The sequence below is a fragment of the Castor canadensis genome, chromosome 2, assembly GCF_047511655.1.
Source record: "Castor canadensis chromosome 2, mCasCan1.hap1v2, whole genome shotgun sequence".
Lineage (NCBI taxonomy): Eukaryota > Metazoa > Chordata > Mammalia > Rodentia > Castoridae > Castor > Castor canadensis.
In genome coordinates this window covers 93594676-93621294 of record NC_133387.1, presented here as the reverse complement: position 1 = coordinate 93621294, position 26619 = coordinate 93594676, and the positions used below count along the sequence as shown (strand labels likewise).

Genomic DNA, 26619 nt, shown 5'->3' with positions numbered 1-26619 from the left:
ATGCCTGTAATCCCAGGTAATTGGGAGATGGAGATCAGGAAGATCACAGTTTAAGACCAGCCCAGGCAAAACATTATCAAGACTCTATTCTCAACAAACAAGGTGGTATGGTGGTGAACACCTATAATCCTAGGTACACAGGAGCAGTAGATAGGAGGGTGGGAGAATCATAGTCTGAGATCAACCCTGGGCAAAAAGCACCAGACACTATCTGAAAAATAACTAAATCAAAAAATGGGCTAGGGGTGTGGCTTAAGTGGTAGAGCACCTGCCTAGCAAGCATGAGGCCCTTAGTTCAAACCCAGTACTGTCAAAAAGACACCTAAAAAATTAGCTAGCATTTGTTGCCCTTAATACAGAGAAGCTAAAGCAGATACCTTAAAAGGAACTGAGGCCAATAGGAAAAGGGGACCAGGAACTAGAGAAAAGGTTAGATCAAAAAGAATTTACCTAGAAGGTAACACCCACGCACAGGAAATTAATGTGAGTCAACTCCCTGTATAGCTATCTATCCTTATCTCAACCAGCAAAAACCCTTGTTCCTTCCTATTATTGCTTATACTCTCTCTACAACAAAATTAGAAATAAGGGCAAAATAGTTTCTGCTGGGTATTGGGGGGGGGAGAGGGAGGGGGCAGAGTGAGGGGTATGGGAGGGGGTGGGGGCAGGGGGGAGAAATGACCCAAGCCTTGTATGCAGATATGAATAATAAAACAATAAAAAAAAACTAAATTAGCACCTTCACTATTTTAAGACAATTCAAAGATGCTCAGACTTGGATCCTAAACTCTATTTTTGTTCTCTATGAGTCTTCCAAAATTTCTGCTCTGCTTCTCACCTACTGCCCTTGAATTAGCAAGTGCCTTGAGGGGGAAACTACCACCTGCAGGGCTCATATCTCTGGAATAATGGTCCTTGCTTTCTCAAAAGCCCCAGATGCATTCTACTGAAGTGTATTCCAGCTTTTCTAATTTAGCAGCAGCGGTGGTGCAAAACAACCTTATCACCCTTTGCTCAAAGCCAACTCCCCATGTCTTATTTGTGTAATTAATGTTAAAGAGTTCAAGGTCAAAAGGAGAATAGACATGGGTTCTACAGATTACCTGCATTGCAAGTGTGAAGCTGAGTTCAAGCCCCAGTACCACTAAAAAAAAAAAGACAGGTTCTAATCTCAGTTCTGCCACATACTAGCTGTGAGACTATAAGCAAGCTATTCATTAAGCCTTGGTGTCCTCTGGAAGAGAGACAGTGGCACCTACCTTGTGTTAAGGACTTTTTTAAATGCAGGTATACACTTAGCATAGGGCAAAAATATGACAAAAATGCTTGAGCATCAATAATAGTCTTAAAGCATTCCAGTTAAATCATTTTTACAGCCATGTAATTGGACAGGATGGCTGACAGCAACCTCTCTGTAAGGGGTGGTGACTGACAAAGACATACATGGGTCACAGTTTTCCCACTTGCTCCCTCTGTGGTCTGGGACAGTCATGTGAGATGGCTTAAGCTGGTGCACACACCTTATGAGCAGTGTGCCCATTTCGGAAAGCAGACCAGTTCGGGGAAAGAGCCAGATTTTGGAAGCAGGATCAGGAAATAAACTTTGACAGGATGACTCACAACACTGATCCCCAAGACTGGGGCCTCCAGGGTGTACCTCTCAAGAGTAAAGTGGGGATAGCTGCAACCACTGGGGTTTGCTCTAGAAGGGGAGACAGGTCTTCAGGGCTTCTCTGAGGCCTCACTGTGCTTGGGCAAAGCTTCCAAGTCCTGAGTATCCTAGCCAGCAAAGCCCAAGGCTCTGAAACGACCCTGAGTAATTACTCCCTACTCTTTTTATAAGAAAACCCTTTTTGTTAAAGACTCCATAGTATTTTTAAAGAAAAGACTTCTATTCGTGCCATAGCAGAGAAGCAGTAGTATGGATTTCTTTTGTTTAAAATCTTCCATTTAAATGTTTTCAAACATCTGAATATTGAAACATCTATAGTATCATTAATGTATGAGATATAAGATACAATAAATATGCTTTGTACCCACTGTGCAGCAGGTTGCCACCACTTTCCCAGGCTGCAGTTCAAGCCTGCGATGCTGGTATTGCCACCTGCAGAGATGAACCAGCTGGCCACATCTGCCTCCCAAACAACTTAGTAGTTGAGAACACCTGCCAGAATCTGACCCAGTTCAGAGCTGGCACCACCATTCCAGATGCAACAGGCCTTAAAGTCTGACTTGAAACAGAGTAAAAGTTGACGGGTAAGTCAGCACACTTTAGTCTTTTAACTGTGAGGCCCAAACTTCCACTGGCACTGTACAAATGAGGCTCCAAACAAGGTCTTTTCTTCCACCAATCTAAAAATCCTAATTTCAGGAGTGATGGTAGAAAGAGTGAGAGAAACTAGTTAGAGTACTAAGGGGTTGCAGTATTATACGATGCCACCAAACTGTGGAGCAAATGTCTCCAACTCTCCAGCCCTCCAACATATGTGAGATTATCCATCTAACATAATCTTGCACTGCAGAAAGCATCATCCTACTGTGAGGTGTAAGGAAAGTTAGAAGTACTAAGAAGCATTTATATTCCAGAAACAGATATCCTGGTTGTCGCCAGTCACCATTTGGCCTTAAGACCAGTGTCTGGACTTCTGTGCTGCTCTATTTTGCCATCTGGAAATCATCTTCAAGCAACCACAGCCACCTTCGCACCATCTGGTCCCAGTCTGAACACAGCTCCTGCCAAATGATCCAAAACACAGCTGACACTGGACTATAGTTTTTGACAAAGACTTACTGAAAGCAAGGTTAACGTGAGGAAATTAACAACACAGGGAAAATAATTAAAAGTAACAATACCTCCTAGTGTTCTTAGAACCCTCAGCCATACCCTGTCACTGGGGAACCTAAGACTAGCATCTTCCTCAGGGCCAAGCCTGCAGCTAGGATGCAGGAACCTGCTCATTTCCTTGAGCGGCGTCCCCACAATGCTGCCTCACCTATGAAGGAGCATTAATCATATGATATCTCTTCCCACTCCTTCCCCCACCCTAGCCATGCCTTCAGATCTCATCCACGGCACACTCTGTCAGCTTCAGACTACCTAAGGACGAAGAGCTATCCACCTGAGGTAGAAGACTTCTAAACAAGTACCGAAATGTATATAGATTTCTGCATGGACGTTTCTACATTATTGAAGAATTTGAACAAATTATCTCATAAGACTGTTGATCATAATTCAGAATTGACTTTTTTTATTTAAAAAATTACAGGGAGCAATTTCCAGCATATTTTATAAAAGTACGGCCTGTATCAAACATTTTGTATCACTGTTAATTCCACTGAAGAGCTGCCTTTTTTTTCTTTTAGGTACTAATTCCAACTAATGGGTACATGCCCTTAAAATAGAAAGTTTCCATCATTTATTCAAATGTCAAAATTAAGATCAGTGAGAAGTTTATTGCTTTATGGCTGGGCAAAATGCTACTAGCACATTTTAGGTAAATAATATTCTTTATTAAAAACTATGAGGTCATTCTGTTTAAAACTTTCAAGATAATTCACAGAAAATAGATATATTTATTCAAATTACACATTGGAGGGCTGGTCTACTAGCTATAGATATTTATAGGTGAAGCAGCTCTTTAAAGAAGACGCACAAATAGTTCTGTCTTGATATACTACACATAATTGAAATGAATAAAACCTGGAAGACCAAGATTGTTATGCTATGTTCTGTTAGGATCTTTAAAAAAAAAAAATCATACACTTAGTAGTCCATTTGTGCTTAAAATATTCATATGCATGAGAAGCTCAAAGAAAAGAACACCTCTGTACATGATGATCAAAAGAAAGTTATAAATTTTTTTGAAATTGCACTGTTATTTAAATCACTTTCCTAAAGTCAGACCCTCTTTTACAGCTGGCACAGTTTTTTCAGGTCTAATTGGCAACCTGGGGAGGCCCCTCTGGTATTAGTGAAGTAAAGAAGGTGGTGATAAAAGACCAAGCGGAAGCCATTAATCCAGGCCTTTGAATTGCACTGGCATCTTCACCTGCATCTTCTCCACTCTCGTCTTCAAGCCCATCATCCATAAGGCGCTCCTTTCAATCAAACAAGAAACATTCACCTGAGTGATCTAAACCACTAACATCAACTCACAATAGAAAAGGACAGAGTTAGGTTCTTCTGTGTAGAAAGAAGGAATATGGAAGAGACTGTAGAGGCATAGCCATTCAAAATTTTTATGAAGTCCAAAATTAACAAATCCTTTGGTGCCTAAGTTTAAAGGGGACAACTGCCAAAGTAATTCAATAAATTCTCACCAGGTGCATAATTTTCTTTTTAGACTATTTTTAGGAAGAATGCTAATTCTTCCCACTTAATTCCAATATATGACTAATTCATTATTATATTCTAACTTCTCCCAGATGAAACCACCATAATTCATGTTAGCCTTTCTTCACGTGCCCTACCACAAATACTAAGGTAACATCTGAGATTCTTTTATCATGTTGGTCCCATACAGTGCTAAGGGCATACCAATATTTAGGGGCTACAAAAACCTCAACAACATACCATTTCTTCAAGTTCTAGATTATTTGCATTTTGCCCATCATTGTTAACTTCGACATTGTTGGGAGCCTGTTGCTGACCTCCTTCTTGCCTAAAAGGAAACCATCCAGCTTGGTGTCTGTTCAGTAAAATAAAGAGAAAAGAAAATAAGTCATAATTGTTTTTCCTTTGTAATACTATAAAACATTAGTCTCCTACAAGAGAAAATGAGTGAAACTACTATAGATGAAAACTACTCTTATCAAAGCAGTAACAGCAAAACACAACCCAATTCAAAGTCAATTATGCTCTTAACTGGTTGTTTAGCATACTAAGACATATCAGGAATTGCAAAATCTTTTGGGCACTTTTCAAAATGAAATACAACTAGATATTTGCTTGCCCTTTTGGAGAGAAAAAGGGGCAAGGGAAAACCAGTCTACTTATGACCTGTATCTATTGAACTTCCGATTCATAAGTGTAATTTAAGAGGACATCTTTATACCAGAGTTCATCAGACAATTCAAGTTCTAAATAATTAAAGTCCATTTGTTGCTGAATTAATAATTTCTATAAAATACAGTAAACAAAACTCTGCTTTTAAACAATTCTGATAAATATTCTTACTCAATATAACCCCCCTCTGCTTTTGGTCTCAGAAACATGCCAGATTCATGAAACCCAGCATTCACAATCCTTCACTAAACATTCATAGCAATAACTACCCTATGCCAGATTCTATGCTGAACAATTTTAGAATGCAATTAAAAGAAACCACAAACAGTTAATGAACATCACTCACAAATAAACCAGCAGCATGGCTCCCATTACCATGATAAACCGACTAAAAGAAGAATAGAAATATACAATGCTAAGGAGAATTGCAGCTCGTGAGAATGTGTACATCCAGTCTAGCCAGTCACGATTGAAGTCATCTTCATTTAGCACTGGGCCTCCCTGTGCATTCATCTGAACATTCTCATTGACTGGTCGATTCTCTTGGGCCGCTAGGTTTGGAGCTGGTGGGGGTTCTTCTCCAGGAACATGTGCCAAATTTAAAGGCTGTGATGCAGTAGGCGGGGCTGGGTTGGCACTTGATGTGGCCTGAGCTGAAACTGCAGCTTGACTGAAATATTCAACAACATTAAAAAGAGAAAAAGAATCATGATACTGTTTTTTTAAAACAACTTCCTAGGGAGTTCTATAATTTTCATAAACCTAATATGGAATATGACAATTCCTGCTCCACATTTCTTAGGCAAGCACTAACCAGTGAAAAGTAGAGTCAAGACTGAGAGTGTGTATAGCTCAGGAAAGAATGCTCTCAGCCTGATAGTCTAGGATGGCAGGGGAGAGCAGAAAGAAATTAAGAACAGTCATGTTCATCACTCTTTTCTCTCTTTAAGTAAATTACTTATACTCTAACAACAGATGGATCCAAATCATTTCACTAATGGCCCCTCTTGCTATTCTATGTGGGATGAATACCTCCAAGCCCACCAACTTTCCCTCAGACACATACTTTGAAAAATTATCTGAAGATGTATTTGTTACCCTGTGTGTACATTTGTGATAAATGACTTGGGCTACTATTTTAAAATATTAAAGACCTCCCGGACAACTACTCCTTAACCCCAAAACTTATTTTTGAGAACTCTACCTGAGAACCACTGATCCTTGTCAACTTAGGAAGAACTATGGTCCTAACACATAGTTATGATTACTTACAAATCAAAATCAATTTTCTGTAAGAGGTTCCTAATGAAAGGATAATAGAGCTGATATTCGCTTTTAAATTACCCAGGAAGGGGGAAAGTTGAAGAATAAGATTTACATGATTTTATAAGTGTTGATAATCAAGACAGCAAAACAGTAGGGCATCAGTGGCTCAAGTTTGTAATCCTAGCCACCTGAGAGGATAAATCAGGATGATTGTGGTTCAAGGCCAGCCAGGGCAAATAATAAAAGAGACCCCTATCCCAAAATAACCAAAGCAAATGGACCAGAGGTGTAGCTCAGGCAGTAGAGCACCTGCTTTGCAAGTATGAAGCTCTGAGTTCAAATGCCCCCAGCCCCACCAAAAAAAATAGGAAAAGAAAATTAAGTAAATGTTTCCCAAGTTACAAATGCCTATTTAAGCCCGTATGCTAATACTTTGTGTCTGTATAGGGATTTTTAGTTTCCAATACACTTCCCATCTCATGGCTATTCTGATACATGAGTGAGTTTTTACTTTAAAGGTGAGAACATGAGGCTCAGAAGTTAAATGATGTACATAAAATGACTTAATAACAAGATACAATAAGCCTCATTGCCTTACATGGTTTTCATGAGGTCTACAAACAAGACAAAGGCATCCAGCAGAAATCTGAGCACAAAGTAGTCACCCAAATGATAACTATTACCATAGCAACAGGTAAAGTAAATGGCCTACCTGAAGCCAAGTGCTCATGAAAGAAAACACTAGCATGTGAGGATCATAAAGCGGGTTATTTTAGGGAGAAGGGCTTAAGGAAGGACAAGGATATAGCCTTCACACTGGAGGCAAGAAAGTCAACAGACATCTTGGGAGAGGAATAACTAATTCAATTATGTGTTTATAAAGTTAACCTGGCAGAAATTTGTGATAATAGGAGCCCTAAATGAGAAAAGAGTATTGAAGTAAACTAGATTTAAAATGAGAAAAGATCTGGGGAAATTTCTGGAAGGAGGTCACAGGAGAAAAACTGAAGTTCTATTATCTCATTTTTCTGAGTTACTGAGTTCAGGGATAACAGAAGCCAGAATCCAAGTTGATTCAGGTGTGCACAGCAATTAATAGAGGAGGTGTCACAAACAAAGAAGTCAGGAAGAAAAGGCACTTAAAGAGCACGAAGAAGCCAAATTTTAGATGTACTGAATTTGGAGGGAAGAGTAATTTCACCATGCAAATCTTCCCACAATAAGTGGAGATACAGGATGAAGCATGAGAGATGAAGAACTGGGAGTCACTCATGAAGAGCCAACAACTACAGCCACAGAAGACTGAAAAGATAGGTCTGAGTCCTCTCCTCCCTGCACTATAAGGGCCACAAGGCACATAAACATCTTTCAAACGAAGTGAGGAATGTTGCTATTTAGAAGAAGGAAAACTGGGGCTAGTCATTGTTACATGAGGACAGAGGAAGAGCAGAGAATAAGGTTGAGAAATTACTCACTGTCCCACGCTGGCCAGTCAGGTGGCCATTTATCACTCCTGAGCCCTACACATTTTCTGGCCTCCTTGATGTGGCTCTTTCTACTCCCTCTTTTCTTTTTCTTTTCTTTTTTTTTTTTTTTGGCAGTACTGAGGTTTGAACTCAGAGCCTACAATTTGAGCCACTCCACCAACCCTTTTTTGTAATAGGATTTTTGAGATAGGGTCTCATGAACTATTGCCCAGGCTGGCTTTGAACCATGTTCCTCCTGATCTCTGCCTCCTGAGCAGCTAGGATTACAAGCGTAAGCCACCAGTGCATGACCTCTACTCCCTTTTTCATTTGACTTTGTCTCTTCATGTAGATTTGAAGGCTTCCAGTGAAACTCTCATAAGTCCTCTCTTGAACTTATAGAATATTATATTAAAGAAAGCATCTCAATGCTGCTAAATGTAATTAGGGGAGAGAGGAAGGAGCCAAGAGCAGGTTTAGTTAATACGAAATGGAAGTAAATGCTTTTTTCTTTAGCTAAATAATTTAAAGTATCTGCTGAGATGTTTGTGAATTCCTTCTCATGATAATACTAAATAACCAGTTAAATACATCAGCAAATGAAATCTAAGATCAACTTCCTTTGGCTAAAACAGAAACTAAAGCACACAGCACAGTGAGTGAACTGAAACTGAGCTTGGATTACTCACTATTGCATATAGTACTGATGGGCGTACACCTGCTGCCACCACAGCATCTGCAGTGGACTGAAAGCAGGATACACTGGGAATCCAGGTACAGCAGCTTGCCCAGGAAACTGGTTGTCCACATTTCTGCAATAAGAAAATAAAGAAATGAAATCTTTTCATGCTTCAGAAGTGAAAAAGTGTTTCTCTAAATTTTTATTTCTGAACTACAAATCAACCATTGGCAAGATGTTTTTAAATCTTACTGGAAACAAAAATACTTATTGTTTTTCAAGACTAAAGAACTTACAAAGTTAGCCCTGGACCCAAGTCTAGAGACAAAGCAAGTCATCCACAAACTGTGCAGCAAGCCTAAGCATATAAGGCCAAAATACTTTCATCTCTTTAAGAACCAAAGCACTAAAATAAACTGCATGACAAAATATTTTGAGGAATGGGGGAACTAGCCAAATGATATTTTATATTAATAATAAAATATTAAAATACAACAGCTAAATAGTTGTAAAATAAAAATGAACATTACAAAACTTTGTGAAATATTCTTTTAAGAGCTAAGTATAGTAGAACATGTTTGCTTGCACATTTTAAAGTAAGTTAAAATTCTACTAACTCACCCCTAACTTCCTTATTCCTCAGTCACCCCATTTCTAAAATGGAGCCAATAACAGACTCTTCCTCAGAAGGCTGTTATTCTGCACTGAGCAAATGTGAGCTAGTTTTATTTTTATTGACCCCCAGACCCTAACTCAGAAAATGACTTTAAAATGTTTAATATGAAATTTGTAGAAATTTATGTACATCAAGACAACTACAGGGATAGACACATAAGTAAATGCAGAATTTGTGAATTTGCTAACTATTCTCCTTTTCTTCACAGCACTTGAATCTTATCTTGGGTTGATATTAGTTTGGTCTATCCAGAGTGAGACAAGAATAATTAACACATTCATTAGGTATAATTTTATATTCAAAAGACTATTTACATATACAATTGGTAACAGCTGAGTATAGAGACTTAATTTAGAAGAGTTGGGGGAGGTGGGGCAAAAGCTTAACAAAAGACTGTACTTGAGGAGAGCTGGTGCTACGTAAGGCAACACTGCATATTTTTACTACTCCCATATGTTACCTGATCGTTCTTTGTCCTTGAAGATTAAGCCACATAATCACGGTGGCTCCCATACTCAAGAGTCCTTCTGCCTCCTGAATATAGCCGTCCCCCTACTTCCTAAACTTTCCCACATACTAGATTAAGAAGGCAAAGCAGAAAAGCCGCATTAGAGTTGCTCCCAATATTGCTAAGCCCTGAGTAGGAAGAGAGGAGAAAACCTTAACTCAGCTCTTTCCTTAAAAAGATGTCAATTATTAATCAAACCTGGAGAGAAAGTCAGGCCAGAGAAATACTGTAAAACATTTGTATAAAGATTTCAGCATTTATACTAGAGAGCTGATACATCTTTGAACAAATCTGAAAACTAGCTAAAACAAGTATTAAAAAGATGAGGATCATCTAGAACTGTACTTTAAATTTTATTAGTACTAAAATAGGGGGATCTATATGAAAGGAGAACTCTACCGACCTCTACCATTAGTAAGAAATACAATCTCAAACAAATCTATTACTTCAACTGCAAAAAGGAAAGGTTGTCTTTGTCACTGTTTTTAAAGGTCAAAGGAAGGAAAGGTCACAAATACTTTTAAAAAATTCTATGGCTTCCCACTTCAAACTACTGCAACCCAAAATATAATATGACTATTGAGCATATGTTGCCAAAATACATGAACTCCCTCCCCAACATGGTTCTGATAAGCATCCTCCCTTTCTCTTCATGAAACGAAAAACTACTGGACTATATAATTGCTAAAGTTCATTGTAGGCACACGCTGGCATACTATCATTTCAGTTGTCTCTCAGACAAGATGCTCTGCATTTAGCACTCTCCAGAAAACAAGAAAAAAGGATTTGTTTGATACCAAATTATAGAGTTGTTAAAAATACATATAAGAATAGACAGATCAATGGAACATATTACATAATTTATTTTGGAGGATGCATCATTAAACAACTTGGTGCTATGAAAAGTGATTACCAAACTGGTAGAGTGGAGCTTCACTTATTCCATATATTCCAAGGAGGAGTTAAGCCATTGATAATCTAAAAGAAACTAGAATTATTTACCAAACCTTTGGACGGAAAAAGACTTTCCTAACTTCTAAGCAATAAAAGAAAGCACCAAAAAAGCAATCAAAATATTTAATGTCAAAATAGTAGTTAACATCTGATTTATACAAAGAACTCCCAGAAGCAGAAACAATCATTAAGGCATCAAATGCAAACTGAAGTATGACTAGATTTCATTGTTTGCCAAGTTACAAAAGTTTAAACAGAACAATCTGGTGTCAGCAAAGAGTATAGTGAAATCCAACTATTCCATTGCTAGTGACAATGGAATAGCCTTTAAAGAAATAATTGTACAAAATTAAGGCTCTGTAAAAAATGTTCTCTTATACCCAACTGCCCAAGTAATTCTGCTTCTGAAAATTAAGTTTTCTGATATATGAAAGACGGAAACAACTTCACATCTCTGCCCTTCGAATCTTTATACATACTCTGTTCCTTCTTAAAAACCACTCTCAAAACCTACTCCCACTCTCAGCCTCCTTTCCCTTAATCATCGAGAGAAAAAGGAGACAGAGACAATAGGTCATTAATTTAAAAACATGATAGAACCTTACTGCAGCACTTGCCACCAGGTTGAAACTGTTTTTAACTTATCTCTGAAGACATCTGCCCTGTAATCTACCTACTTTGAACCTATTCCTATGTCTAGGAAGCTATCTTAATTATAAGACAGTAAAATATGACAAAACAGATTCATGCATAAAGGTATCCATAACAGCACTATTTACAATAGCAAAGACTGGACACAACGCAAGTATTTGTCAATCGGAGACTGGATGTTACAGCTTATAAACTCAATGAATTAAGTGCAGCTATAAAAATAGGAATGAAGATCTCTATACACTCCTTTGGAGCAACTGGACCTCCTCAATATTTAAGTGGTATTTTGTTAAAAAGCAAGGGGCAGAAGAATATGTATAAGGAGATGGATATATTTATTCACATGTGTATGCATATAAATATGTGTATATGTATATGTGTATTTATACATAAACTTTCTTGAATTTTCCACCAAAAAACAATGTAAAGATAAACTGAAAATAATGAAGACATTTTATTTGATAATAAAATATTCAAGGAAAGGGAGAACAAGAAAAGTAAAATGAAAGTAGGCATCTCTGAATGTATCCTGTTTTGACAGTAGAACCATAACAATGTTTTATACAATTAAGAAAAAAGCTAAATCAAAAAGAAAAAAAGCAAGCCATAAAAAACAATTCAAAGAAACTGAAAGGAACTTTCTATAAAATTTGATAGCATAGCCACACACAGAATTATTCTACTGACTTTAAAACACAATATTGCAACTATACATCCCTAGTAGAATAAATCCCAAAGATGAAAAGAACCATAAAAGTTTTAAACCACATTCAATTATCTTATAAAAGTGGAAATAATACTGATATTCTAAAACCACTTGAAAACTACTTGCTATTTCATTAGAAAGCATGATTTTTAACTTAAAATTTACACAAATATCAAAATACACAAATCAAAGAAGAGTCATATAAACCCTTTAACCTGAATTTGAAGTATCACTATAAACCCATGATTTTTCCTGTATTTCCTATCCCTGACAACTGAGTAGCAATGAGGACTTCCTAGCACCTGGACAATCAGAGTTCCCCAAGGGCAGAGTCAAAATGAGCCTGAGATACTTTGTTACATACAAAGACATTCTCAAAATTTACTAAAATCTTGTCAAAAGGATACTGTTGACAAACTGAATAGGCTCGCAGCCCAGAAACAGGATAATCTGAGCAGCCCAGAAACAGGATAATCGCAGCCCAGAAACAGGATAATCTGTCAGTGTCATTGCAGCCACAGGTCCGCAGTGACACTCCTAAAACATGCACTCGCTTGTGCATGACAGCTCATCAGCTCTGGAGGTCAGAACCCAGTTTTTATTAAGCTTTTTTTGTGAGGTACTGGATATTAAACCCAGAGCCTTGAGCTTGCTAGACAAGCACTCTACCACTTGAACCATCCCCAGCCCATTTGTTTTCAGACAGGGTCTCACTACCTTTGCCGAGCTGGCTCAAACTCAAGATCCTCCTGCCCGCACATGTCATATAGCTGGAATTACAGGCGTGCACCACCACACTGGCTATCAAGCTTTTCTTGAGTGCAATGTATTTTAGGGTAACAAAGTGCTGAGAAAATTCACATAAAAAGCACAGCTTCTTGTTTGGAACTTGAAAGAGGTAGTGACTGTACAACACTGAGAATGAACTAAAGGCTGAATTATTCACCTTGAAGTGGCAAATTCTATTTACTATGATGTTCACTTCAATAAAAGAGTAGTTTCAGCTAAAAAAAAATCACAGCTAAGGAGGAAAAATGATAGAATTAGGAAATTACCATTTTATAGCAACTAATGGAAATGGGTCTAGTCAGTGATTATCAATGGCTACTAAAAGGCTGATAATCAACTTTCCGATCAAACTGTTAACACCAGAATTCACTGATCAATCTTAACACAAACAGAGACGAGACACCAAACTTTATGTGCCTCCTGCTGTGATCCATATCTGGAGAAAAAAAAGAAAATAAGCTGAATCTTAACTGAATTTAATCAGACCCTAGATCTAATTACAAGTTTGCAGGCAATATGGGGGCAGAGGAAAATGCTAGAAGACACCATGAGGACATAGTCAAAGCTGAGCTACTAGGGGAAATAACAGAAAACAGCAAAGGCATAAAGTTAAAAAAGACGGAAGAGAAGGAAACTGGAAGAGCCTTAAGAAAAATCAACCAAATGCAACATGTCAATCTCTTTGAATACTGATTCAATCAAAACAACTAAAAAAGGAAAAAAAAAAAACTAAAAAAGGGCTAAGCATGGTGATACCCATCTGTAGTCCCAGCTACTTAGGTGGGAAAGATCAGGAAGATCACAGTTCAAGGCCAACCCAAGCAAAAAGTGAGACACCATCTAGACAAAAAAGTCAGGCGCAGTGGTACATGACTATAATCCCAGCTACACAGTAGATAAAGGTAGGAGGATTATGGTCAGAGCCAACCCAAGGCAAAAATTCTACATGAAAAATAACTAAAGAAAAAAAAGATGGGGAGGGGGAGACAAGGCCCTAAGTTTAAACCCCAACACTGCCTCCCCGCAAAAAATAATTTGAGGCTGGGTACAGTGGCTCAATCCTGTAATGCTAGCTACTTGGGAGGTAGAGATCCAGAGGACTATGATTTGAGGCCAGCAGGGGGAGGGGAGGGGAAGGAAGGGGAACAATTCACAAGACCCCAACTCAGTGGCTGGATGCAGAGGCACATGCCTGTCATCCCAGCTACACAAAGAAGCACAAATAGGAGGATGGCAGTCCAGGTTGGCCCAGGGATAGAGTGAAGCCCTATCTTAAAAATAATCTGAGCAAAAACAGGGCTGGCAAGGAGATCAAGCAGTAGAGCCCCCACCTTGCAAGCAGTACCAGTACCACCAAAACAAAAGAAATTTTAATTTTGTTGCATTTTCTAATGGCATTATGATTAAGATTTTTTAAGTCCATATCTAACATATCTGTTGTAGATACACAGTAAAGTGTTTACAGATAAAATCATATGTCTAGGTTTTGCTTTAAACTCCAGGTCAGGAAATAAAATAGTAGGGAACTGGATGAAAAATGGCAGTCCATTAGTAGCAGCTGAAGTCAGTTGTTCAGGTACACTGGTGTCATTATAATATTGTCCTTTGTGAATGTTTGAAAAGTATAATAAGGCCTTTAAACATTAAAAAAAGGAGTGAATAAAAATACTGACTACATCATAGGGACAGGCTCATGAAATCATACTAATCTTTAAAATGGAACACTGCAGCTGATAAAGGATGAGGCAGTTCTTTGGTATTCACATGGGACAATCACTAATATATTTAGTGAAAAATCAAGATGTAGTCTAGCATTATGAAGGTATGGTATTGGTTTAAAATACATACCACACACACTTGTGTAACCATGACTTATCTCTGGAAAAATACAGGGGAAGCAGGTAATAATGGCTGCCTCAGAGGAGGGATGCTGGCAGACTAGGAGACAGGAATGAAACTCTTGTGTATCAATTTTTAAATGGTACCAAGCACATGTATTATTACCTTCTAGGAAACTGCTAAAAAGTGAGGTGGGAGGAAGAAAACAAGGAAGGAAAGGAATTGCCTATTTATTTTTCCTGTCTCTCTTACCAGATTCTGTGCTCCCAACAACATGAGCTAGGGTAAAGCTTTATTCATTATTATCTCTAACATTTAAGCACAATATGTATTGGACAACTTCATATGAACAGCAAGAAAACATTGACAATAAAGTACTGATTATAAGCAACTTCTTAACTTAGTAACTTGAGAGTTTAATTTCATTGATTTTAACATTAAATGAAAACATGTAATATTAATAACACAGTCAAAATTATAACCATATTAAAGAGCCTATAGTCCCAACTACTAGGGAGGCTGAGACACAAAGATCACCTTGATCCCAGGAGCTCAAGACCAGCCTGGGCAACACAGAGTGACTCCATCTTAAAAAAGAAGAAGAAAAGGAAGAAGGAGGGAGGAGTAAGACAGAGGAAGACAAGGAGGGGAAAGGAGAAGAAATAATTCACAACCATATAAAAGAAAATCATTTGGAAACAAAAAGATACTGGAAGGAAATTCTAAATGTTAAATATAGGTTAGTATCCCTACCAGAAATCCTTGGGAGCAAAAGTATTTCAGATTTCAGGTGGGGAGGTTCTTGGTTGGGCGGGGGAGAGTATTTGCATATACATAATGAAGTATCTTGGAAAAGGGAGCCAAGCATAAACAGGAAATTCATTTATCTTTTATATACACCTTATACACATGGCCTAAGGGTAATTTTAACAGTATTTTTAGTGTGCCTGAGTGTTTATTGCAACTGGTCACGTGAGGTCAGAGGTGAAATTTTTCATTCATGGTGTCATGTTTGTGCTCAAAAACTTTCCAATTTTGGAGTACTTCAGATTTCAGGTTTCGTCTATGGCCAGACCACCCTGAACTCACCGAATCTCGTCTGATCTTGAAAGCTAAGCAGGGTTGGGCCTGGTTAGCTCCTGGATGGGATAGTTCAGGTTTTCAGATTAGAGATGTTAATCTATAATTGTCTCTAGATGATGGGTGGGGTAATTTTCCCTTTCTTTTATTATTTTTACTCTGTAACATACATATGTTGCTTTTATAATTTAAAATAATTATACCTTTTTGACAAAGAATCAAATAAAATATCAGAATCATGGGGGAAATGTATTTATTGGGAATGTCCATAAAAAGTGACATTTTTATGTAAGGAAAACAGAGTCAGGATAATGTCGTCCCTTCCTATTATGCTAGAAAAGCCAGTGAAGAAAGAGTTGATACAGTCAGCCCTCTGTGTCCATGGTTCTACATCCAAGAATTCAACCAACACCAGATAAAAAATTTTTTTGAAAAAAAGTTGCACCTCTACTGAACATGTGTATATGTTTTCCTTTGTCATCATCCCCTAAATAATACAATATGACAACTACTTATGTTGTCTATTTTTTTTTTATTTTTATTTTATTCATATGTGCATACAATGTTTGGGTCATTTTGTTGTCTATTATTTGTTTCAATATGTTTCTAAGTTATCATTTGTACTTTGACTTCATTTATTAAAACAAATGATACTATAGAAATAAATGATAGACAAAATAGAGTCACTTCAACAAGGCTGTTAAAAACATAGACTTCTACTTTAGATACAGATTCAAATCTGTATCTAAAGTAAATTCTAGTTCTGCTATTGACCACTTCTGAACTTTGACAAGCTATATTATTAAGCCTTATCCTCTTATGGGAGAAAATAGTACTAAGATCACAGGGTTGGTATAAGTTTAGGGTTGGTATAAGTTTAATGAAGTAATGCAATGCCTAGCTAATACATGCTAATTATTAATATCCTTTAACATGAAAAACTGTCAAATATTAAATATATCAATACACCAACAAGCAATTCATAAAACAAAACAAAAATACCTATTTATCATGTCCCAAAGTAAAATAAGGAAATACAGATGTAGAGAATCAGCTCTTTAACAACTATTACTGGCAAAGTAAACTGATATAACACCCACGCACAGGAAATCAATGTGAGTCAACTCCCTGTATAGCTATCCTTATCTCAACCAGCAAAAACCCTTGTTCCTTCCTATTATTGCTTATACTCTCTCTACAACAAAATTAGAAATAAGGGCAAAATAGTTTCTGCTGGGTATTGAGGGGGGGTAGAGAGAGGGGGCGGAGTGGGTGGTAAGGGAGGGGGTGGGGGCAGGGGGGAGAAATAAACCAAACCTTGTATGCACATATGAATAATAAAAGAAAAAGGAAAAAAAAAATAAGTGCAGGTCAAATCTTCTCCAAAAGAGTTTGAGACTCCAGAGGGAAGAGTCTATCCTAGCTAGGATTTACAGATGCTGTCTGTGTGTTCCAGACACCTTGTGCACATAGATGGGAAAAAAGTAGTATTTTCATTTTCACTAGTACAACTGAGACTTATTATTTCTAGAATTATGAACTGAATTATCAACCACAGCAGCAGTAGCAGCACCTGTGAATCATCGCTTTTGCATCATCAAATATTTTACAGAATATTTTGTTATAGATATCATAAACTTTATTATGTAATTTATTAATTTATATAACGTAAACATTCCAACTTTAATATTATAGAATTTATTATATAATATTTTGCTTATTATAAATGTAATAAACTATAAATTACACTTAAAAAAATAACAACTATTACTGGCAAAGTAAACTGATATAACATTTCTTTACTGTAATTTCATTTAAGAGCCTCAAAGAGTCTTAAGAACACTTTGATTCACAATTCCCTTTGTCATAATTCATCCCAAAATAATAACTGCTAGTACATAAGCATATTTAAGAATGTTGCACCTGGGGGGGGGGCGGGAATGTAATTCAGTGGTACAGCACTAACCTAGCTCCCCAGTACTACAAAAAAAAAAAAAAAAAAGGATATTGCACTTGGGAGACTGAGGTTCAAATGTTGATGCTAGAAAACTGCCTCAGTTATTTGCTCTTCTATGACAGGATTATATACACTTTCCATCCACAGAGGAGTTAACAAATTAGTGTATTCAAATAATGAAAAACTATACAGACTTTAAATGTTGTGGATTTACATTTGATCTGAAACACAGGCCCAAGCTATATTTTAAAGGAGTTTATAAAATAAAATAAAAAGTATAATTACATTTAAAAAGTATACATAGAAAAATGTTTGGAAGGGTAATTACAAAAACGTTAGTAAGGCTTATTTCTGAGCTACATGAAATTTTACTTTAAAAAAATCAGACAATACAGAGTATTTTCAGTTTGATTATAAAATAAGACTTGCTATTTCAGAGAGAAAAACTGAAAATACACAAGTGGACATTCTATAAAGCAGTCAGCAATTTTTGGAGCTAAGGTAAATAACTGTGACAGCACAACAGAATGAGTCCAAAAGCAGGTTTTGTAAATATGACTTTGTAAAAAGACAACCAATGAGGTGAGTGCATGTCCTGCTCTGCCTTTCTCATGCTTCCTCAGGAAGAGGTAGGCACTAATCACCAGCAATAGAATCTTTCCAAGTGAAGTTCCCAGAGTATTGTTAGGTTGGCAGATTCCCGAGAACCACCAAACCTGTGATTCAAAACCTCAGGGGGCAGGCAACAGAATCAGCAATTTTAACAAGCTCACTAAAGATAGAGAGTACTAAACTACATGATGGAAAACACATGCAGACTACTTAAACATAAGCTGTACTGAAGTTTGAAAAAGGACAGCAGAGCTTTTATTTTAATGGTGAAATCTTCAAAGTCACTAAATTACTGCTGTTGTACATTTAAGGCTATGATTTTATTAAATAAAGTTTAAAGACATAAAGTCTTCATGAGTAAGAAATGACAACTATGGGATTAAGTTAAAACATGTTCAAAGACTGGGGGGTGTAGCTCGGTGCTGAAGCACTTGCGCAAAGTGCTCAAGGTCTTGGGTTCAAAACCTAGCACCCAAATTAATAAATAAACAAACAAACAAAAAGTTTGTTGTTGAACTGAATAACCTATTTATTCAAAGTACTTTCTCCAAATACAAAGTATAATTTTCCAGAACCTAGCACTGACATACATTCATTTGAATGTTTCAGTATAACAGACACAGAAATGCCTATAAATTGCTGAATGAATATGTAACATTCACTTAAAAAGATGAAGTAATTTGTAAGTAATTACTGAACACTTCACTATGTGCCTGATACTGTTTTTAACCATTTTACATACATTAATTCTTTTAGTCCACATAGAAATCCTGTAAGATCAGTACATCATCCCCCAGATAAGGAGCAAATTGAAGCACAGTAAGGAAGACACTGCCCAAGCTAGTGAATGAACAGAGCCAGGAGTCAAACCCAGCCAGCCATACCAAGTTACACTGCTCTCCTAACTAAAAATCGAGTATTTTCCACCTAGTAATAAGTTCTCTAAGTGAAGCTCAAAGGTCTTTGAACACTTTGTTGCTCACCATTTTAACACTCACTTTTAACAAAATAAACACTATTTCAGATTTTCTCTAATCTATTTAATACACTTTCAACAGCTGAATGTCTTTGTGTTTCATGCTAATTAATTTCCTCAACAATCTAGCTTAGAAAAATTACTGTTTTTACCAAGAAATATATAGCCTTATTCTGAAGACCTGCAATATTACAAGCTTTGTTTTATTATAATATACTAATTGTAAAAGTGAAAAGTTAAAAATCTTATCACCCAGAGAAAACCATTGGGTACCATTATATATCATTCTAGGCTAATTTATAACACTCTCACCTTCCATCACTACTACCAAATAAAATAAGTAAAATCATTCAGTATAAATTGAAAGAAATCAACTTGCTATTCTGCAAAACAGAAAGGAATCACTTTATAAAACAGACTGCATTTCAAACTACCATTGCATAATGTGAATTCTGAAAACACCAATTTTTACAAATAACTCAGTTTTGATTAATAGTGATCATTTTCTGAAAACAAAAAGGTTTATAAGTGCTTTATAAAAGTCAATAACCATGCCAGGCATGGTGGCACATGCCTGTAATCACAGTACTTGGGAGGCAAGTACTGAGTACTTGGGAGTACTTGAGGCAAAAGGATCACAAGTCCAAGGCTAGCCTGGGCAACATAGCAAAGTTCCAGGTCAGCCTGGGCTACATAGTGAGATCCTGTCTCAAACAAACAAACATAAAGTTTAGCCAGGCACCTGTGGCTCACACCTGTAATCCTAGCTACTTAAGGGGCTGAGATTGGGAGGATCGCAGTTCCAGGCCAGCCTGGTCAAAAAAAGTTTGTGAGACTCTCTAGGTCAAATGCTCTGCTCCAAGCAGATCAATCCATGATCTGGGCAATCTGGAGAAGAAACGTGGAGACAGAGGGAGTTTTGATATGCTTTATTAGTTGTAGTAGCTAAGCCAGGCTACTCTGTGCAGCAGTTTTTATACAGTTATAGACAAAGGTGGCATTTTACCAAGTTATTACATCTACTGTGCATGCAAATCTAGCCATAGTTACATAACTAGTTAACCTTGAGTGGTTATATAGCAACTAAATCACAATCTATTAGATATGCTTAGTGTGCCTGTGAGCAGTGATTAGCTTAACTGTAGCCGTTTTTCTTACAGACCCTCATCTAAATGGAAAAAAAGGTGGACTTAATGGTAAGCACCTGTCATCCTAGCAAAGGGAGGAAGCACAAAACAGGGAGGATTGTGGCCCAGGCTGGCCTGGGCAAAAAGCAAGACACATCTCCAAAATAACCAGAGGAAAAAGGGCTAGGATCATGGCTCAGGGTAGAGCATCTGTCTAGCAAGCATGAAACCCTGAGTTCAAACCCCAGTACCGCCACCCCCTAAAAAGTCTATAACCAGCCTCACCTAAATATTTACATCAATAGAAAAGGCTTACTTTCAAGAAATATGAGACAAATGAGGTTTCTTATATTTTGCTATATATTCAGCTTTGTTTTTCTATATTAAGAAATGAATTAAGATAAAACTTCTAAGTAAAAAATACCTGAATGTTTGTGCTCACACAGCAGACAATGGCTACCCTTGGTTACATCACCTCCATTACCTTCTGGGGTCTTTCATTTGCAGATCCACCATTATGGCTCTGGAGCAGTGGCACACATTGCAGCCCCATGGTTTGATGTGCAATGGAGAACAATTATCACTACCTGTTACTAATATTCCCTCTACTTAAAAGATAAATAAATAGAAGTATCCCAGCAAAGTATTCTCATACACAACCCAGGTCCAATTCACATTCTCTAAGATCCTCTTCTTAGAGGCATTGGTGGTATAGTGGTGAGCATAGCTGCCTTCTAAGATCCTGTTCTCTAAGCTGTCTGAAAGACGTGTTTATCTGAGGCTGTTAGCCATATTTCCTATGGAACCATTTAGCTCAAGAGGCCTGACGTAATGGCTAAGCATAAGGAAGCCACAGCATTCTTCAGAATTTTCAATACAACACAGATTTTTGGATTTCATGCAATGCTTAGCATATTATGGTAAGTACAACATGGTTTTACTCAGTTGTTCCTAAGTCTGGATGATCACAAACACCTGTGCAGCCTTTAAAAGCAGGCTGTTGTGCCCTCCCTAACTCATCCACTTCCCCAAAAAACAAAATTCAGTAATGTAGTTCTATAGTGAGATTGAGAAAAATTTAGTTACTTAGATGCTTGCTATTCAAAGTGTGGTTCAAGCATCAGAAACATCAATATCATGAGGGCACTTGTTAACAAGATGCAGAATCTCAGACCCCATCAGCCTTACTAAATCAGAACCTGCATCTTAATAAGATCCCAGGTAGAGAGTAAGAGCATTAAGGACTGAAAAGCATACCCTAGATGATTCAGATGGAAGACCAGCTTTCAAAAGTGCTGCTCCACTTACTTCTCTAGTTCTCAAACTACAAAGGCAGGTATAAGAATAAATTTCAAGTGTACTTTAATTACTGCAAAGAAACTACAGTGAATATCCAAAGTAATTGATTTTAAGGGGCCCCAATTCTGACCCACAGGTACCATAATTTCACTTACCCTTGCATCACATATGGAAACTGATGACTCTGTGCTGGGTCAGTTTGTGCTTGTGGAAGGATACGCTGCCTCAATCCTTCTGAGGATGAACCAGCAGCTAAAGACAGGGTTTCCTGACTGGATGATGGAGTTGTTGATCCTGAATGATCTGAGCTCTACAAACAAAAACATAATTTTTTTAAGATTGATTCAATACAATCATGATATTATAGATATGTTCAAATGCAATCATGAAATCCCTCTGCAAAAGAACTGAATTTTAGAAACTTACTGATTTGAATAAAATCCAATATGATAGGCATTTTTAAGTTTAATATGACTAAAAAGATCAGACAATCAAGCCAGGTATGGTGGTCTACACCTGTAATCAGCTACTTGGGAGGCAGAGGTAAAAGGATTAGTCCAAGGACTACCTGGGCAAAAGCTTGAGACCGTATCTCAACAAAAGCACTTAGGAGCATGGCTCAATGGTAGAGCACTTGCCTAGCAAACATAAGGCCAAGTTCAATTCCCAGTAACACCAAAATGGATTAGAAAAATCAAAACTGCTTAATTAAACAATAATATTTCATTTATCTAATAGACAAAGCTAACAGAATAACAATATACAAAAACTGCATGCTAAATTGGACAGATTACAGCATGCAAAGAGCTTCTTTCATGATGCCTAACTTATAAAAAGTGCTGGATAAATGTAACTAATTACTGAGTCACTTGAACAGTTACTATGTGGCAGATACTGCATAACATGTGGTTGATAACACACTGGTTTAACATATTCAGGAACATGATGGGTGTCAAAAGATCTAAAATCTCATGCTATCTCTGACATTACCAAAGAATATAATCTTAAATACTCACTTAACTTCTCAGTCTCTACTTTCTTGAGAAAATGAGGTTGAACTAGATTTTCAAGATTCCTTCCATTTGGCTCTAAGATTTTACTAGCTTATAAATGCACTGTTTTTACAAAGTGAGCAAGATACCAATCAGGATTTTTTAATTCTCATGCTCAAATGATGTCAACAACTCATAGATTCAATATCCTTGAATCTTATAACTCCTGAAAGACCAGTGTGTTGCTATTATAAAATAGTTTATCAAGTATTTTGTATAATTTTTTAAAATATTACATCTTATATGAATTTTAGTTTCCACTCTGAAAAATCTAGGTACAACATTATTTTAACATCCAAGTTTGTTAAAATTGTATTTTACCTGCACTGCCTTCTGATTGACAAGATGTCTTTTTGCATATCTACCTTCCCTACATCCTGCCTGGCAAAAGATCCCCAGTACATAGGTCTCTTACAAAACTAAGAAAAGACAAAATAGACACCAAGTATTTTACTAGGGAGTCTAAATCTTTAGGGCATAAACTGGGAAAGGCTTTTGTTTTTGGCAAGAATTCACATTAAATGAAGCATAATATAGAATTCATTAACATAATTAATAGAAGAAAAGGCTAGCCATTCAGCAGTACAGCCTGATTTCTCTAATGGTTTCTGGCTTTATTAGGTAACTCTTTCATGATTAGATTTTTAACACATTTTCAAATCTCTCTGAAATTTCTGAGCCATAAAAATTTTAGTGGAATTTAACTTGATTTTCCTTTGATATTTTTTAGATTTTCCTAACACTCTGAAAAAAATAAATATATATACTAATGACATAAAGTCATGGCTGAGGACTCCCCAGACAAGCCAACTAGGTCAGAGGGTTCTTTTACAACAAAAATTTAAGCAATGCAACTATATCCAAAGATTACACACAAAACTTCATGTGAGGCCAATATTTTTACCTTCTCATGCCAAGGTAGGAAACATACAAAGATTCCTGAGTGCTTTAACAAAACATTCTTCAGCTTAATATAACTAAACTCCCTTGGCTGGTACTAGAAAACACCATAGAGGCCACACTGATTAAATATAGCAGCTGGAGGATTCAGTTTTTTAAAGAAGCAGTTAACTGGTATCTGTTGCAAAATTTTTCAGCTAATCGTAGCCCCTGCCATTCATCCTCTCCCTAAAGTTTCGGTTAGATTCTTGACAAGAAGGAAAGCATACTTGGCAGAATAAAAGTTCCCTGCCTGCTCAAGAAGTTTAAACCAAGCTTCCACTAATCTCAATCCTGTCACTCCCGAATGTGCCATATAGAACTTTAACGTGAAATCAAAAATAATTTAACATAAAAGGAATGTGTAAGTTGAAAAGTTCAACTATTACAAAAAAATTCCCCAAACCATTTCAGACTAAGAAAACAAGGAAAAGAAAAGGTGAATACTCAAGTCTGATGAGTATACTGAATAATTTTTCCCATGCTCAAATTGTGATTTCTTTAAAACACACACACACACACACACACACACACACACACACATACACAAAGTCCTTGATCAAGTACTCTACTTCAAGAAGATTTAGGGTACTCAGAATTTAAATAAATTAATCCACCTTGAATAAAATATACTATATTAAATATCTTTCTATCTCTGAAACTTCACTGGTCTGACAGTCTACATAATACAGTAATATCATGATTCTATTTTTGGAGTATATTGGTAATTACATCTATGGAGATTGGCTCTATTACTAACCCTGCTACTTTGCAAATTATAACTCATGGTAAACAGGCTTCAAAGACAACAGTAAGTATTAGACATTTTAAAACAAATTTTAAATGTCTTACTCTTGTTAAAATATAATCTCAAAACCCACAAGTTCCAATTGTTCTGTTTTAGATTTAATTTTGTTTTTTACAATGCTGAAAATTGAGCCCAGGGCCTTAAGTGTGCTAGGCAAGCTCTCTACCACAGAGCTACACTCCCAGCCCTCCACTTAGTTCTTAGAGGCAAGAAAGAAGACTCAGAAAACTTCAACATTTACTCCTCCCAAAACAACTCACAGAATTGCTGTTGGGTGCCAGTGCTTCACGACTTTCTCTGTTGGTGCTCGATTTTGGAGAACTGGGAGGAGTCCGAGAAGTACATACCAGATGAACCATATGATACTCATCTTGCTAAAATTAAAGAAGATTACATTTAAAGGGAAGTACTAGAAAATTTTCAGTTCAGAAAGTAGCTAAGCTGAAATACTTAACTCAAAACTTTACTTTCTCACCTAGTTATTTTATTACTAATAAATTGTTATCATTTGAAGATATCATTTGTCATCTTATACTGAGGGGCCTTTTGAATTCAGTATTTTTGCTCTACACTTAGAAATGGTCTAAATACTTAGCAATTGTCATATTAAAAATTATTAGTTTGCACAACAAAGAGTCTTGAAGCAAACAATGTTATAAAGTTATACCAACATAATCTATTATTTCAATATGAAAACACATAGCACCTTAAGATCAGAATGTAAGAATCATCGTGAGGTTTTAAGCCAATAAGCTTTGAACAGTGAAAATATTTTGATTGCTTGAGTTAGCACTGATAAAGAAATTCAATCTAATTTGCCTTAACTTTAGCAAGTTGATGTATCAATTTTGCTGTTTAAGTCAAAACTTTTTATCTATAACATTTATACAAAAACATAAAGCACATATTTGAAATATAGTCTGCAAATATTCTACGTGTTTCCTTAAACCTACAACTATGACCACAGGAAAAATATTGTAAATAATGACTACAGTTGACATTTTAGCTTAATAATGAGATTATGCACATATTTATATTTAGACACAGAGCTAGTAAATAAGATGGAGAAAGAAAACAGTGAGTAAGGGATGACAGAGAATGATGAGTCATCATTTCTTAAAAAGAAGAGGAAGAACAACACTGAAATGATAAAGAAAAGAGGGCGGGAAAGAAAGAAAAGGGGGTGGGAAGGAATGCACAGTGATGAAAAAGAGAAGCAAAGCTAAGATCTCATTATGAGCTGCCTACCATGAACCTAGAATTGCGTTTAATTCTGAGGTGAATCCAAGAAAAGGAAGGTCAGCCGTTTTCTTAAAGAGGCTCTTGACACTGTTCAAAGACAGACTAGTGCATTCAAGCAACATAAAGTGCTGTGCATAAAATGAGAAGCACAAACTACAATTGCTTTAAAAATTTAGAGAAAGAAGTCCATGGGAATTAGAATGCTAAAGAGAGGCTTCACAGAGACAGGACAATGTGAGAGATACAGGCAAGGTAAAGGTGCTCCTGATTTATAATGTCCTTTTAGCTTCTGAGCATAGGTGACAAAAAAGTATGCAAGTATAAGACATTTATCCTTAGAAACCTAGTTCCAGATGGCCATACTAATCACAATTAACTCAAAGAATTAATTTACCTTTGGGGAATGTTTCTATACAGCATTTTATAACTATACAGGTAAGCCACTACAGCATTTAACTAAAATGACAGGTACACTGACTTTGACAAAAAACAGCTCAAAGAGCTGTTCAAAATGCAAACATATTGCTCAAAATGCTTGATATAGGAAGTGTAACAGTTCTTTCACTAAACCAGTTTTAAGTTATTTTGTCTGAAACAATTTCTGGCAGCAAAAGCCTTTTTAAAAGTATCCATGTGCAAGTTCAAGGTATGCTTGAAATGAAATAATAAATGTATGTGTATTTCAAAGAGCAGATAGCAGGACTTTTAAACAGAAAAACAGAAGAAAAAATGAGTGGGCAGAACACAGATGTCTCCTTAACAGTGGATACATGTGTACAATGTACACCACCAAGAGTGAGCCCTAAAGTAAACTACGGACTTGAGTGATAATGTGTCAGTACAGGTTCAGTGATGTAACAAATGCTCCAATCTACTGCAGGATGTAAACAGGAGGACGTGCTGTGCATATGTGGGATCAAGGAACAGATGAGATATCTCTGCACCTTTCATTCAATTTTTCTATAAGGCTATAAACCTAAAAATGTCT

At 36.7% G+C, this 26619-nt stretch overlaps 1 protein-coding gene across 3 annotated transcripts in view; it reads right to left on the bottom strand.

The window, feature by feature from the left end:
- Positions 1–3225: 3225 nt before the first annotated feature.
- Herpud2 (HERPUD family member 2) overlaps positions 3226–26619 on the bottom strand; it is a 44706-nt gene continuing 21312 nt past the window's right edge. For all 3 annotated transcript variants that reach the window (XM_020186128.2, XM_020186127.2, XM_020186129.2), the window contains 6 exons: positions 24650–24763; positions 21746–21900; positions 8427–8549; positions 5352–5675; positions 4574–4688; positions 3226–4098 (listed from right to left, as the gene is read on the bottom strand). In XM_020186128.2, coding sequence (XP_020041717.1) covers positions 3937–4098; positions 4574–4688; positions 5352–5675; positions 8427–8549; positions 21746–21900; positions 24650–24763 — 993 coding nt within the window. In that variant the 3' untranslated portion in view covers positions 3226–3936. The remainder of the gene's footprint in view (positions 4099–4573; positions 4689–5351; positions 5676–8426; positions 8550–21745; positions 21901–24649; positions 24764–26619) is intronic.